The 14,733-nt window shown below is 38.6% G+C and overlaps 1 protein-coding gene across 8 annotated transcripts; it reads left to right on the top strand.

Annotated features, from left to right (window-relative positions):
* Positions 1-3,696: 3,696 nt before the first annotated feature.
* fubp1 (far upstream element (FUSE) binding protein 1) lies at positions 3,697-14,310 on the top strand. 8 transcript variants are annotated; one of them, XM_079379085.1, is made up of 19 exons: positions 3,697-3,860; positions 4,485-4,578; positions 7,008-7,043; positions 7,164-7,203; positions 7,313-7,359; positions 7,474-7,545; positions 7,649-7,670; positions 7,781-7,943; positions 8,076-8,174; positions 8,264-8,362; positions 8,465-8,567; positions 8,775-9,011; positions 9,099-9,259; positions 9,427-9,572; positions 9,684-9,760; positions 9,918-10,043; positions 13,199-13,258; positions 13,544-13,701; positions 13,956-14,310. In XM_079379085.1, exons 1-19 carry the CDS (start codon positions 3,768-3,770, stop codon positions 13,962-13,964), a joined length of 1,842 nt encoding a protein of 613 aa, XP_079235211.1. In that variant the 5' UTR covers positions 3,697-3,767; the 3' UTR covers positions 13,965-14,310. The 8 variants fall into 8 exon arrangements, with proteins under 8 accessions (XP_079235211.1, XP_079235209.1, XP_079235215.1 ...); XM_079379083.1 differs by having other exon boundaries at positions 7,649-7,706; XM_079379089.1 differs by lacking the exon at positions 9,918-10,043.
* Positions 14,311-14,733: the final 423 nt, after the last annotated feature.

Below are 14,733 nucleotides of genomic sequence, written 5' to 3'. Positions count from 1 at the left end.
AAGATCCGAAGCTCCTACTTGCAAACCTGGACAGAAGGTCTGGCTGTCAACAAGGGACATCCAAATGCACCTGCCCTGCAAGAAGTTAAGTTCCAGATACGTTGGCCCCTTCACCATCACCAAACATATCAACCCGGTCACCTACCAGTTGCAACTCCCTCCTCAGTACAGAATTCATCCTTCCTTCAATATTTCATTACTCAAGCCGTACCACTCTCCTGTTTCTCCCTCCACAGAGCCTGGACCGACAGAGGAACCCCCTCTTCCTTTGATTCTGGAGGACGGCGCCATCTACAAGGTCAACGAGATCTTGGACTTCCGGCGCTGTGGTGTTCAGCTGGAATATCTAGTAGACTGGGAAGAATATGGCCCGGAAGAACGATCTTGGGTTCCCAGAAACGACATCCTGGACCCAACAATTCTGGAGGAGTTCCATTCAACCCGTCCTGACCGACCTGCCCCCCGAGGAAGAGGTAGACCACCACGACGTCGGGGCCCTCAGGAGCGGTCCGTGTCACGGTTCAGCCAGGCTAGTTCACCTCCCAATCACAACGCGCTCCATTACCTGAGTATAAATTGCACGCACCTGCACATCATCAGCACCCTCATTAGCCAGCATACAAAAGCACGCACCTCACACCAGTTCAATGTCTGATCTAGTTTCGTTCGAAGTGGACTGATGCTACTACAGCTAGTTACCTGTTTACTTAGCTTGATATCCTACTTGACTCCTGTCTCATCTCCAGCGTGTTCCTCCCAGCTCTGTTCCATCGTCTGTGTTTCCCAGGATCTCCACGAGTGTGTCTCTGTCGTGCAGGATTGTGAGGTGTGTGTGTGCTCTATTCCCCTTATCCACAAGTTCCTGTGAAAGCAAGAGTATTTCCATTATCACCCTCATCATACTACTGTGCCTGTTCATTGAACTTGTTACTTACGTCCATCAGCTACCCACTGACTCCACCGATTGCAATAAAACTCACCTGTTGTATTCTAGCCATCTGTCTGAGTCCGCTTCTCTAACAGAGCCCTTAATTCCTTGTCAAATTCAGCCTGGTCTTTACGAGGAATCTCAAATTTTACTAATCCATTATGATGCTTTACTTACCGTTAATTAATACCATATGATCAGACAAACCGCAAACTAAATTACACGTTTTTATTATACGTTCAGGTTTATTCATAATTACCAAATCTATAAATGTTTGATTATTCCGATTAATACGAGTGGGTGCACTAATCATCTGTTTATATTAATATTTTGAAGTCAGCTCCTTAAGCTTTTTTTCTACAATCCTTGTCTAACCAACTTATATTCAAATCTCCAAAAACAAGTACTTCAGTCACGTTTAAAAGTCCTAAATTCTTCTATATTATCATAAAACCTAACCTCACGTCCTTAAATTCCATACGCGGAGAAAGATAAGTGAAATTAAGTGACATTCAGCCAAGTATGGTGACCCATACTCGGAATTCGTGCTCTGCATTTAACCCATCCAACGTGCACACACAGCAGCAGTGAACACACACACACCGTGAACACACACACACCGTGAACATACACCCGGAGCACAGGGCAGCCATTTTATGCTGCAGCGCCCGGGGAGCAGTTGGGGGTTCGGTGCCTTGCTCAAGGGCACCTCAGTCGTGGTATTGAGGGTGGAGAGAGCGCTGGACATTCACTCCCCCCACCTACAATTCCTGCCGGCCTGAGACTCGAACCCGCAACCTTTGGATTACAAGTCCAGCTCTCTAACCATTAGGCCACGACTTCCCCTTTGTGCATAAACGTTTATGCACAAAGATTCTATTAAAACATTTTCAGGTAGCAACATCTCTGTAGATTTAAATGAATTCTATATATATATATATATTATATATAAACACACCACCACGTACCTTTAACTCTATTTTCTAAAACATGTATATCCTGGGACAGCAACCATACTCAAATATTATGCAACCATGTTTCGCTTAAACCTAAATCAAGGTTAGGTCCAATTAGCTAAGTTCTAATTTTATCACATTTCAAAATAAGACGTATTTAAATGCCATCCAAAAATCGTATTTTTAATTTTTCTATATAAAGAAAGTTACATTTCTGGATTTTACACCTCAATTTTTAACTTTTAAAGTCAATTCACTATTTTTTTTCTATGGTGTATGGGATGATATTAGACTCAAAATGATTAATAGATGCATGCACAATTATGTACTGCATAACTTTTATGCATGTATTACTAACCACGAACAAATGTCTTTCAATTTGAGTCTGTGGAATTCAGGATTAAATGATTGTGCAGCGATTTTACAGATATGTTTGTGTATAAAAATGTTGTGATCTGCATTAATATATCATAAATTGCTCATGCAAAAAGGAATCCGTGCATTTGTGGATCAGGTGACACACGTGCATGTATTGACATCTTGTTTGCATTAATCTTGTTCGGTTCATTTGGATTTTGAGACTTCATTTTCACAGTTTGCAGCATTTCACGACGCCCACATACACAACTACCAATGAACAAAGCCCAGTGCAATTCATTAACGTGTACACGATTTGAAAAATTCGCAAATGTGCATCACTACACTGAAACAAATGCTTTCCAGCCAGTGTCTGCAGAGTTTAGAATTACATGAATGTGCAGCATTTTATACAAATATAGACTTATTTTTTAATACAAATGTTATAGTTTGTATTAAACTATCATAATTTGTGCATGCAGCGATTCAAATGTGCATTTGTGGAACAGGCGACGCACGTGCATTCATTCACATCTCTTCTGAGTCGATTCTATTTGATTCATTTAATTTTGAGACTTCCATTCCGCCCGTTTAGCCTTGCCCAATCCACACACACACAGCTCGCGATCCACACGCAGCTGAGCCTAAGAACATCAGCGTTAAAGTCCTAAAAATCATCATTATAATATCATCCCATAGCTGTGGATCATGGTGGCTTGTTTATTCGCTGCAGCAATGAGTTCTGGAAAACGGAAACAAACTCACAAAGAAATAGATTAAATGAGGGCTTAAATTTTTTTCCATTACCAGCAGTAACTTTTGTCAAATGCATAATATGGGTCATGTGATTTCAACATTTCCGAGAGGGGGCGACCCCCTACATGTATTTTAAAACAACATTTTTTTTCTAGAAGACTGATGTGAGTTGATCTCATTTGAGATATGAGATGTACATTATTTAATGATATGTCATAGTCATAAGAACTTCTTATGCATATTATTTAATTCGCAAAAAAGCCAACATCTGAAATATGAATTTAAAGTACAAGACACACGGATCCTAAATGTTCTTAGATACGTTATTAATAAATATAACAATATGTATATTATAGATAGTAGACACCATAATAATAATCATTTTCATTCTGAGTAGACACCATAATAATGATCTATCTATCTATCTATCTATCTATCTATCTATCTATCTATCTATCTATCTATCTATCTATCTATCTATCTATCTATCTATCTATCTATCTATCTATCTATCTATCTATCTATCTATCTATCTATCTATCTATCTATCTATCTATCTATCTATCTATCATATAGTAGACTCTACCGTGATAATAACATTATTTGTGCAGAAACAATCGCAGTACTTTTCGGTAGAAGGACTTTTATCCTATTTCCGCGGTAGTGTACCGGAAGTGGGATCAGGATAGAAGCGGTTGCAGTCAGTTTTCTTCATCACTCACGCGCGTACGGCCATCTTCCTTCAGCTCGAGAAGATAGTTCCCGCAGACATGGCCGACTACTCTAACGTGGCTCCACCGTCTTCAAACTCTGGTGGAGGGATGAACGATGCTTTTAAAGACGCCCTTCAGAGAGCCAGACAAGTGAGTACTTTGAAAGCGTCCGAAAGTATTTCGTATCTTCAAGCTTTCCGTTTAAAATGAACACGAAACGTAACTAGCTCGTTAGCTAGCGTGCTAACTTGAGGCCTTTGATGCGTTGCAACAAAGAGGTTTCAGTTGTGTGCATATTTTCTTCTATTTTATGTCTTTTTTACAGTTTTATTTTAAAGCTTAAGTGAAGCAGAATGTGTTTTGTAAAAGATACGTGTGTTTCTCTCACGTTCCAGTAAGCTAAAGAGCAAATTAGTAGTTTAAACTAGTTACGCTTATTATTACACATTTCCGTGAGCTGTAATTTACGTAACCAAAACATTTATTTATAGCTGGAATTAGGTCCCTAGACGGAGGATGACATTAATAAATGTGTTTTTGTTTGTGTTTCTTTTCATCCAAGTATAAAAATAAGCCGCGTGCTACTTCCTACGTTTTTGCTGCTAATAAGTCTAACCTAGTTTTGTTCAGGAAACAGAGTCTCTACGCAGGCCACACACTGTTACAGTGTTATAATCATACACGGTTATCTAAAAGCTTTATTCATTTATTATAACTTTACATTTATTTAAAATTGTTTTTTTTTTGACCGTTCATTTCACTTTATTATTTTAGATAGCTGCAAAAATAGGAGGTGATGGTGTACCCTCCTCTCCATCATCCAATGAGTTTGGTTATGGAGGACAGAAGAGACCTCTTGAAGATGGAGGTAAGCTCATATGTTCCTTGTAGTGGCTTTGTTAGTGTCTATAGATTAGGTTCAACTTTGTCACTGTGCAGAGTACAAGTACAGAGCCAATGAAATGCAGTTAGCATCTAACCAGAAGTGCAAATAACAAAGAATATAAAAAGTGTATATACATTAAGTTTTATGATATATAGTGCAAGTTATGAGGTGGAGGGGGAGAGACTAGCTCAGTGCAAATGACTGTACAATTTAGGTTGCAAGGAAGTATAAACAGAAGGTGCATTATAAGTGAGGTATATAAGTAGCATATGTTTATATATGGCCAATGACCTTAACTGCATCCGGAGGTAGAAATGTGCAAAGTAACAGGAAACAATACGAACATTGTGAGCATTATAATGGTCCACATAAACAACATTATGTATTTGTTTAATCCTCTGGTATTAACTTGTGGTCCTGGCAGACAAAACTGACCAAAGGCAATAATTCCAACTTTTTTTCCCTTTTTTTTTGGTTAAAATGTGTGCTATATTTTAGTTATAAAATAATTCAGCCATTTATATTTTCAATGTATCTCATGGTATTAAACAATATTCACTGCTTCACAATACACACCATTTATTTCGGTATCAAAATATAGTAGGTGAGTTTGTTTTTGTTTACCAGTGGGTTAAAAGGTTTAGTTAGTCTGATATGAACTAGGGCTGCCACTAACGACTATTTTTATTTAGATTAATCTATCGACTAATTTTTTGATTAATCTAAACGATTAATTTCCTGCAAAAAGATCAACAATTTTACTTAAATGTTTTATTAAATGAAATCCAAATTTCTATGAAATCCTTTTTTAAAGCAAAAGTGAAGTGCAGCATAGAGTGCAAGATGCAAGTTTCCATCTTATAGTCTAAATCACTGAAATCAAAGTTCAGTATTATAGTGTAAGAAAGACAACGCATCCACGTGTTCTAGTCTAATAATAATAATACAATTAAAATAAAAAAAAGTATTTACCTGAATTTATTTAGGTGAAAAATGTAAATGTGCAGTATTTCTGAAAAAATACTTTTTTTTAATATATAAAATCAATTAATTGGAGATGCTTTTTATTATTAAAATTTAATGGAACAATTAAAATGGAAAACAGAATTTGGTAAAGATAAAACTGTAAAACTCAATTAATTAGGCTTTTTGATTAATCAAATTTAAAAAACTGAATTTGGAAATAAAACGGATTTCATATGGCCCTATAATTATATATATTTTTTGTGGTAATAAAAATGGATTTAAGTGAACAATAGCTTTTAAAATGACTTAGTGAAGTGAAGTGACATACTGCCAAGTATGGTGACCCATACTCGGAATTCGTGCTCTGCATTTAACCCATCCAACGTGCACACACACAGCAGTGAACACACACACACCGTGAACACACACCCGGAGCAGTGGGCAGCCATTTATGCTGCGGCGCCCGGGGAGCAGTTGGGGGTTCGGTGCCTTGCTCAAGGGCACCTCAGTCATGGTATTGAAGGTGGAGAGAGCGCTGGACATTCACTCCCCCCACCTACAATCCCTGCCGGCCCGAGACTCGAACCCACAACCTTTGGATTACGAGTCCGACTCTATAACCATTAGGCCACAACTTCCCACTTAAAGTACATGTATAATAGCAATTATGCAATAATAATTAGTTCAAATAAATTATCAAAAGCAATAAATCATATGGTTTTATTGAACAAAACTGTTAAAATACATAATGTATTATAAACAATATAGCTAATGTAGATTATGCGTTACAACAAAGGCCTGCAGGGGGCGCCGACGGCCTGATGATTGTTTTTACACATTACTGTTTAATATTGACCAAGCACCATTTAATTCAAACGTACACTTAATCTTTAATATTTGGCCATTCCTTTAGGACAGAAATGCTATAGCAACTCGCGATGTGTTCTCCTGTGTTAGTGTAGATTTATAAATGATTTACCTTACTAATCTGATGAATTGGCACACGTTGCATTCCCAGATGAACGTTATTATAAACACAAACTCACAACAACATGCAGAGATGTGATAAGTTTCTGTGGAGCTACTGTGAACGGAGCCGCTGAGAGACGCACGTGCCTAACCTACACGCATGTAAATAATTAAAGACCATATACTGTGTTAGAACTGCATCGCATATAATTATTTAATTAAATCATAGCTTTTGTGAATTCACAATTATGCTTAATTATGTAAAATAGTCTAAAAATGTGTTTTATGGACTCTCGTCCGTGAAATGCGCCACTTCCGGGATTTTGCCGGTTAGTCGACGCGAGCAAAATGAAGTCGACGATTTTTAAAAATCGACTAGTCGACTAAAATTGACGAATCGCGACAGCCCTAATATGAACTACTTTTATAGTTAGCGGTACTACTACATGTTTTAGGTGCATTTTCTCTCTTTTCAGATCAACCTGAAACCAAGAAGGTTCCACCAAGTGATCGTAAGCATTGCTGTTGTCTTCTGGAAGGAACTAATTAGCTTTTAAATGTGTTATGTATTTAACAATTTTTAAGATGTGTCTGTTGCTCATCTCATAAGTTCATGCTTTCATTTGCACCAGCTTTTTCATCTGTAATGGGAGGCATGGGTGGCCCAACAAGGTAAATATTTTTTAACAAAATAGTTAATGCAAAACATAATGTGTATTTTTTTCAAATGGTACATTTTTGCATTTCCTGTTTCTTCTAATGTTATAACATCTCTGTGCAGGTCTATATCAGAGGAATTTAAGGTTCCAGATGGCATGGTTGGCTTCAGTAAGTTGACTTGTGAATTCAGAAAAACAAATTTCCATTGCTACGTGCTTTGGAGGGATTGCATTTAAATCTCATTAAAAAAAGTACAATGTTAATTAAACCCTTGTTTTTCAGTTATTGGAAGGGGAGGAGAGCAGATTTCAAGAATACAGCAGGACTCAGGTTGCAAAATACAGATTGCTCCTGGTGAGTCAAATTGCCGTGTCTTAACAGTGTGTACCTCAGTCTGGTTGTTGTCAGCTTTTTGGAGTAAAATATAACAATGGTTATTCTGCACTCTACCCAACAGACAGTGGTGGCATGCCTGAGAGGTCAGTGACATTAACAGGCTCACCTGATTCAATCCAGTGAGTATCTCCCATATTTAGAACTTTCTCGTTGTTGAATGAGTTGTATTCAAAAATATACATTTCTATAATAGGGCTGCAAAGAGGTTGCTCACAGACATTGTAGAGAAAGGTAGACCTTCTCCAGCATTCCACCACAATGATGGACCAGGGATGTCTGTTCAGGAGGTCATGATCCCTGCCTCCAAAGCTGGTCTGGTCATCGGAAAGGGAGGAGAAACAATCAAACAGTTACAGGTTAGGTGCACAAATGCGGTTAAACCAAAAATGAGTTATTTGGTTTGAAATCTACTTTTTTTTTCAGTTTTTTTTTTTTTTTTTTTACAGACATTTACTTACTAATTTAATTGTTCAACACTTGTGTAATAGGAACGTGCGGGGGTCAAAATAGTCATGATTCAAGATGGACCCCAAAACACAGGGGCTGATAAACCACTCAGAATCTCTGGCGATCCTTTTAAGGTTCAGGTGAGTACATTTAAACTTTTGCATTGCTACATTGAAGTCATTCCAAATTATGTACATCTAAATATTTTTAAATTGCTTGGTCTGTACAGCAAGCCAAAGATATGGTGATGGATCTGATCAGAGATCAGGGTTTCCGGGAACAGAGAGGAGAGTATGGTTCTAGAGTAAGCGGTGGAGACAGTCTGGATGTAAGTGCAGTTTAATGAGAATGATCTTTAGATTTTTTTTGTGATTTACATTTAAGTGGAATTTTGAATGGCAGTTGACACAGTTTTTTGCTGTTGCTTTAGGTCCCTGTGCCAAGGTTTGCAGTGGGAATTGTGATTGGCAGGAGTGGTGAAATGATCAAGAAGATTCAGAATGACACTGGTGTGAGGATTCAGTTCAAACCAGGTACATAAGAATGTTTATATGCTCTTTAAAAAAAAAAGCAAAATCTGAATAGTTTTCTGACCTTTGATGTACAAAAATAAAAAAAAAGCCTTATATAGGTCTTTAAAATGGTCTTTCAACTTGTTACTCGCCATGAAAATTGCCAAGGAAGTTGGCATGGCATTAAAACACCAACCTTTGACACACACACTTGTTCTTTTGCTTCAGATGATGGCTCCACACCAGAGAGGATCGCTCAGATTATGGGGCCTCCAGACAGGGCACAGCACGCAGCAGATATCATAACTGACCTGCTGAGGAGTGTGCAGGATGGAGGCCCCCCTGGTCACGGGGGCAGAGGGAGGGGACGTGGACAGGGAAACTGGAACATGGGCCCTCCTGGAGGCCTGCAGGAATTCACTTTCACTGTGCCTACCATGAAGACCGGCCTCATTATTGGCAAAGGTCAGTTGTTGATTTGCTATCCCTTTAAAGGTCAATTTTTATATGACATAATTGATAATTAATGAACATCGTGCTTTTTCTCTCTAGGTGGTGAAACCATTAAGAGCATCAGCCAGGAGTCAGGAGCCAGGATAGAGTTGCAAAGAAATCCTCCACCTAATTCGGACCCTAATATAAAGATCTTCACAGTCCGTGGATCACCCCAACAGATTGATTACGCCAGACAGCTGGTCGAGGAGAAGATTGGAGTGAGTACCGTGATTTCCACTAGGCCTAATAAATTTTTGCTTATTTTTTAGGATGAACATATAAAAATGATTGTCTTTCTGAAATGTTGCGTTGACACAATTTTGTCCGTTTATTTAAACATTCACATTGCCTGGTTTATACTTAAAATAATTTTGCTTTGTCATAGGGTCCAGTTAGCCCTATGGGTGGCCCTCATGGTCCTCCTGGGCCCCACGGAGGTCCTTCTCATGGCCCTCCCGGTCCAACAGGACCACCTGCTCCCATGGGCCCATACAACCCTGGGCCCTATGGCCAGGGCCCTGCTGGACCACAGTAAGCACTTTCTCCTCCTCGGATGTTTAGCATGTGTCAGTGTTTTCACTTGGTCTTTAGGTACCAATTCATCTTGAGATGAACATAGTGTATCTTATTTTTTGTCTTCAGTGGTCCCCCAGCACCATATCAGCCTCAAGGCTGGGGCAACGGATACCCTCAGTGGCAGCAAGGACAGCCAGATCCTAGTAAGTGCTTGTCCCTTAGCCATGCTAACTAGGTTTAGTTCAGAATGATATTCAGATTCTCAGCAATGCCCATCCACAATGCTAGTTAAAACTAATGCAGTTTCAGTTGACTGTTGGAGGAAAAACAAAATGGGCTAAGCTGTTGTTTGTTCTTCAGATAAAGCAGCGGCTGATGCTAATGCGGCCGCATGGGCAGCCTATTATTCTCAGTACCAGCAGCAGCCCCAGGGCCCCATGACACCAACATCAGCAGCCCCTGGCACAGCCCAAACCAATGGACAAGGTTTTTTTTTTTTTATATATGCATACCTGCACTCCACAAAAGTGTCACACTCCCTTCACTTTAGATCTACTGTTGTCTTTTGTACAGTAGTACTTAGTAGACTTTCAGTGTAGCCATCACTGCACAGTACAATGTTGTTTTTCTAATGGTTTTTATACGTTGTTCTGGGATGACCTTTTTCGACTAGCACTCATGGACAGGGAATTTTCTGAGACACTCGACCTGTTTGTGCAAAGTGCGCCACCTAGCCAGGTGGAGGGCTTTCTGCAGCCTTTAAAAGAATGGTTCTCAATTCCTAAAATTGTACCATTTTTAACAGGTGACCCGCAAGCTCCAGGTCAGAGTGGACAGGCAGATTACACCAAGGCCTGGGAGGATTATTACAAGAAATTGGGTATAAATATTTTGCCAAATGTAGCTTGAGGTTATTTTCTTTGGGAGATCAGGTTAAATAGCAGCAGGGCTTGAATGGCCAATTAGTCCTGTTTTTTCTTTTGGAGTCTAGCAAGGCAAATTAGTCACGTGAGTTTTGTCTTTGGTGCTTGTCCACAGAAATATTGGTTTCAAACCCTGCTGTTCAGAATGAGGAGCTGTAGTGTCTCAGATAGTTAGAATTAAAGCCCCAAGTATACTTTTAGTATGCGTATGCTAGCGTATGCGTACAGAGCCTTTCAAAGTATACTCCATTTGATGATGTGGTTGGTCGACACGTTCCATGTTCAGTGTCTGCTCTATTTTCCCTGTAAGTTATGCCCGATAACAAATATTTTTGAACCTTTTTAAACCAAAGCTGAGCTGTCTCCTACCCTACCCTCTTGCTCACAAGTGCTTGTCAAGGTGAACGTCTGTTGTTGTTACAGTCTCTGCTATTTTGTTGTTGTTGTTCCGTCTCTTTAGTTTAGTTTTGTACTGTGAAACAATGGCCCAGGACAGTGTTGCCACTAGGGATGCAAATACAGTTAGTCCATGGCTCAATATGTACCTCGGTTTTTAACCATGGTTTTCAGTTTGGTTCTGATAGCTTGGCACATCAAAGTATTTTATTTTTTATTTTTTGCAACAAATTCACAACAAAAAACTCCTGTAAACCTGTGTACACTGGAAAAAGTGTGGATTATGTCTGCTTAACATTTCTTTTGAGAGGTATTATTTTTCCGATTTTTACACAAAATGGGATGGATTGGCCATTATTGAGCACTATAAACACATGTAATATGTGTTTCATTCATACTGGATGCCAGAGGGCACCCTCGTGCAGAAAATCCACATATGCATCACAGAAGAAACACTGATGACGTTCCAGGAAATCCCTAATATGTATAAAGGCATCACTATCATTGCAAAAACCGATAAACGCCACTTTAAAAAAAAAAAGATTGCCGTGCATTATTCTCCACATGTAGCACGATTTGAACCCTAAAGCCGTTTTTTCAAAAAAGCTGGTATTATTCAAGGCATCGCGAGTTCACGTTTTACTACAGAAGTCGATAAGCGCACCTGAGGTTTTGAACAGAACCCGATAAGTCCATTTTAGCGAATCAGCGCGCAGCAGGCTACATTCACTTTGAAAAGACGTGCTAGCTGAGAGGAGTTTTGTCAAAGCTGACTAAAAGTGATCGAGGATGGATAATTTCGACGAACTTGATAAACCTGTGATATCATCTTCACGGCGTAAAGCTGAATTTTTCACCTTGCAAAATCAGCACATTACAATGGTAAGCTAAAAGGTCCGTGTATTGCGTGTAATCATCCATACATTCTTTGATCACAACAACGTTTGTCAGGCATCTACATTGTAATCTGAGGAGATTATAGAGATTAAACGTGTTTTTTTTTTTTGTTTATTTTTTTTTTTTTACTCTAAAACATGAAATGTGGAGTTATCTGCTTTTGCCAAAAAACAAACTTTTAATTTGTAAAAAAAAAAAAAACACTTTCAATGAACTTTAATTTTGTAAATTACCTGTATTTGCTTAAGTTATTATTACTTAATCAAAACAACCCAACTGCAGTTTGATTATTACTTGGAATGCGCAATAAAAAAAACGTCATTTCTGAAAATAAATAAAAATGGAGTTATTGCTTTTTGCAAATGAACTCTTCATATATCGTTAAATGTTTTGAATGATGAAATGTAAGGAAAATAAACACTCGCCTGCAACAATATATGGTTTATCTGAGTTCTTCAAGCCATCTCTGGTATTTTCATGATTAAGTAAATTTGTAAGTAATTTCTAATCGACATAGCCTTTATTACAGTATAGAATAAATTGTGCTTCATTCTCTGATAAGAATCTGCATCAGATCACAAAAGCAAGTTCTTTCAAACACTCGACTAATGTTGTGAAGTAAAAACAAGTTATGTTTAGAAACATTTCTCATTGCATGCCATTATAAGGGAAGATGCTCTGTGTGTTGCTTTTTAAAAAATGTACATTAGCGGGGAAGCGTTTCTTCATCTTAGCGTGTGAACTCACGGGGGCGCGCTCAGCCAATTCTGAGAGAAATAAAACATGGAAATTATCTAAATGCAAAACCGAAAAACGCAATTCATAAGCGCATATTGAACCATGGATGTCGTACTGAACGTTTCGATTGTATATTGAGAATTGTGAATTTCCTAGTTGCCACCTTGTGGAACAATTGATTAGTGCAAAACAAATTAAATGTGCATGTGCAACCATCGAGTGGTGCGCGTACAGTACGTGCGTGCTATTCTGATGACGAAATTCACCTTCATGCGCACTGTGCGCTGTTCCTCGCATACACGTAAAAAGTGAAGTATACTTTGGGCTTAACACACTAAAAAAAACTATGAATAAGATTGTACTGCTCAGTTTTGTATATGTATGTAATAGATAAATATGTACACCTTTTCAAATTTGTGCCTGTTTCAATGCTGGTTGTATTTGGAAATGTTAGGTTTAAAATGTCTGAAATTAACATTTTAATGCTAACTAAATCTTCAGTAACTGTTTTAATTGTACAGTGATTATTCTGATGGCATTTTTTTTAAATTAATTTGGTGGTAGACTTGCATGTAGTATAGTTGCATGTTTTTACCAGAATTGTCAGTAAGTAATTCAGTAATGTTATCTTCAGTGTACTAACGTTTAAACTCATGATTAATGTCGGTTTAATCTTTATCTCTTCAGGTCAAGGACAGCCTCAGCAGGACTACACCAAGGCATGGGAAGAGTACTATAAGAAACAAGGTAAGATTTCATAGATGTAATTGCTTTGGTTTCTAATAGTTCTGGGCAGCTGCATCTCTTTCACAGTCCTCTGCAGTAGAGCTGCTGTTGTCTCGGCTGCCCTAGAATAAAGTAGCGGGTTTCTGTCCCGCCACTCGGAGGTAGCGTGGCCGGGGTCGTTCCCCCTCTTACAAACTTTTCCATGGAGTAATTTATCCTTAAATCAATCTTGTACAAACAACACTGGCAGATTATTTTTCTGCTTCACCTTCCATTTTTAATGCTTTGGGTTTTATTTTGTTTCAGGTCAAGCTGCGCCTCAGGTGGCTGCAGCAGCAGCGGTGTCTCAGCCAGGGGGTCAGCCAGATTACAGTGCAGCGTGGGCAGAATACTACCGCCAGCAGGCAGCGTACTATGGCCAAGGCGCCCCTCAGGCGATGGGAGCTGCACCCCAGGCTCAGCAGGTACACTCCCACTAAAACACTCTGGTCTTTGCCTTTTGCGCTCTTTACTTGGTAGATGTGCATGTGTAGTTTTTTTTTTCTTCTAACATTTACTTCCACAGGTTCAGCAGGTTTCCAGATGAGTCATCGATACAACACATAACCAAACTCTTTCCTCCTCAAACAGGATTTTTATCTTTTTTTTTGGGAGGTTGTTGGATAAATGTTTCTGCTCTTAACATGTTGTGTATTTCTTATGTATTTCTTCTGCACAGGGCCAGTAATGTGAAGTGGACATAAAGTAAATGCTACATTGTCAGAAAAAACCTTTGTTAAATGTTTGGATGCAGACGCCATGATGAAGATCTTTTATTTCATTGATTTGAGTGTTTAAGCTAGATCGCAGACCAGCTCCAAAGTCAAGTATATATATATTTTTTTTTTTCCCTTTGTTTTGCCACTCTTGTAAATGAACGGTTTGTTTTTAGTCGGGTAATTTTGGTCATTCCAGCTCCTGTATCTCCTGTATCTCATGTAGTTTTGAGACTAAACTATAGTCATTTCCATGTAAATCATCTCAGTTTTAATATGATATGCCTGTTGTGTTTTGCAATAAAACAATGAAACCTCTTGTGTTGGTAAGTGGGGTGCAAAATTGTGGGGAATGTCTTGTGAAAATTTCATTTCCTGTTTCGGGACAGGGTGGGGGTGGTATGCAAATTTACAGAACAAAAATTTTGCTCTTCTGTTTTTTTGTTTTTGTTTTTTTTTGTTTTTTTTCCTTTCAACTGTCTATTGCCCTTGATTTTTAGTTTGTTTCCTGGTCTATTTTAAAGTCACAAGTAAGAGATCATTGATCATTTTGACATGGACAGCTCTGTTTTTATGCTGCATTCTTTTTTTTACTGGTCATTGCTGTGGATGTAGGTGTAGGCAGGTTATCTAAGGCAAGGTGGCTTGGTGTTGGCAAGGTATGTGACTCATGCAATAACTCTTCAGTGCTGTAGTGTTGCTCATTCTTGTACTGCATTTTATCTGGTTTGTTGAGGTAGT

Source organism: Barbus barbus (genome assembly GCF_936440315.1).
Source record: "Barbus barbus genome assembly, chromosome: 26".
In the NCBI taxonomy this organism is placed as follows: Eukaryota; Metazoa; Chordata; class Actinopteri; order Cypriniformes; family Cyprinidae; genus Barbus; species Barbus barbus.
This window is presented reverse-complemented; position numbering and strand designations above follow the sequence as displayed.

Bases quoted from the DNA above. Each gene is read 5' to 3' on its own strand.
- fubp1 (XM_079379082.1), top strand. From the start codon at position 3,768: ATGGCCGACTACTCTAACGTGGCTCCACCGTCTTCAAACTCTGGTGGA. The intron at 7,546-7,648 runs GTGAGTCAAATT...TCTACCCAACAG, and splicing joins CAAAATACAGATTGCTCCTG to ACAGTGGTGGCATGCCTGAG. The intron at 9,012-9,098 runs GTCAGTTGTTGA...TTTTCTCTCTAG, and splicing joins CGGCCTCATTATTGGCAAAG to GTGGTGAAACCATTAAGAGC.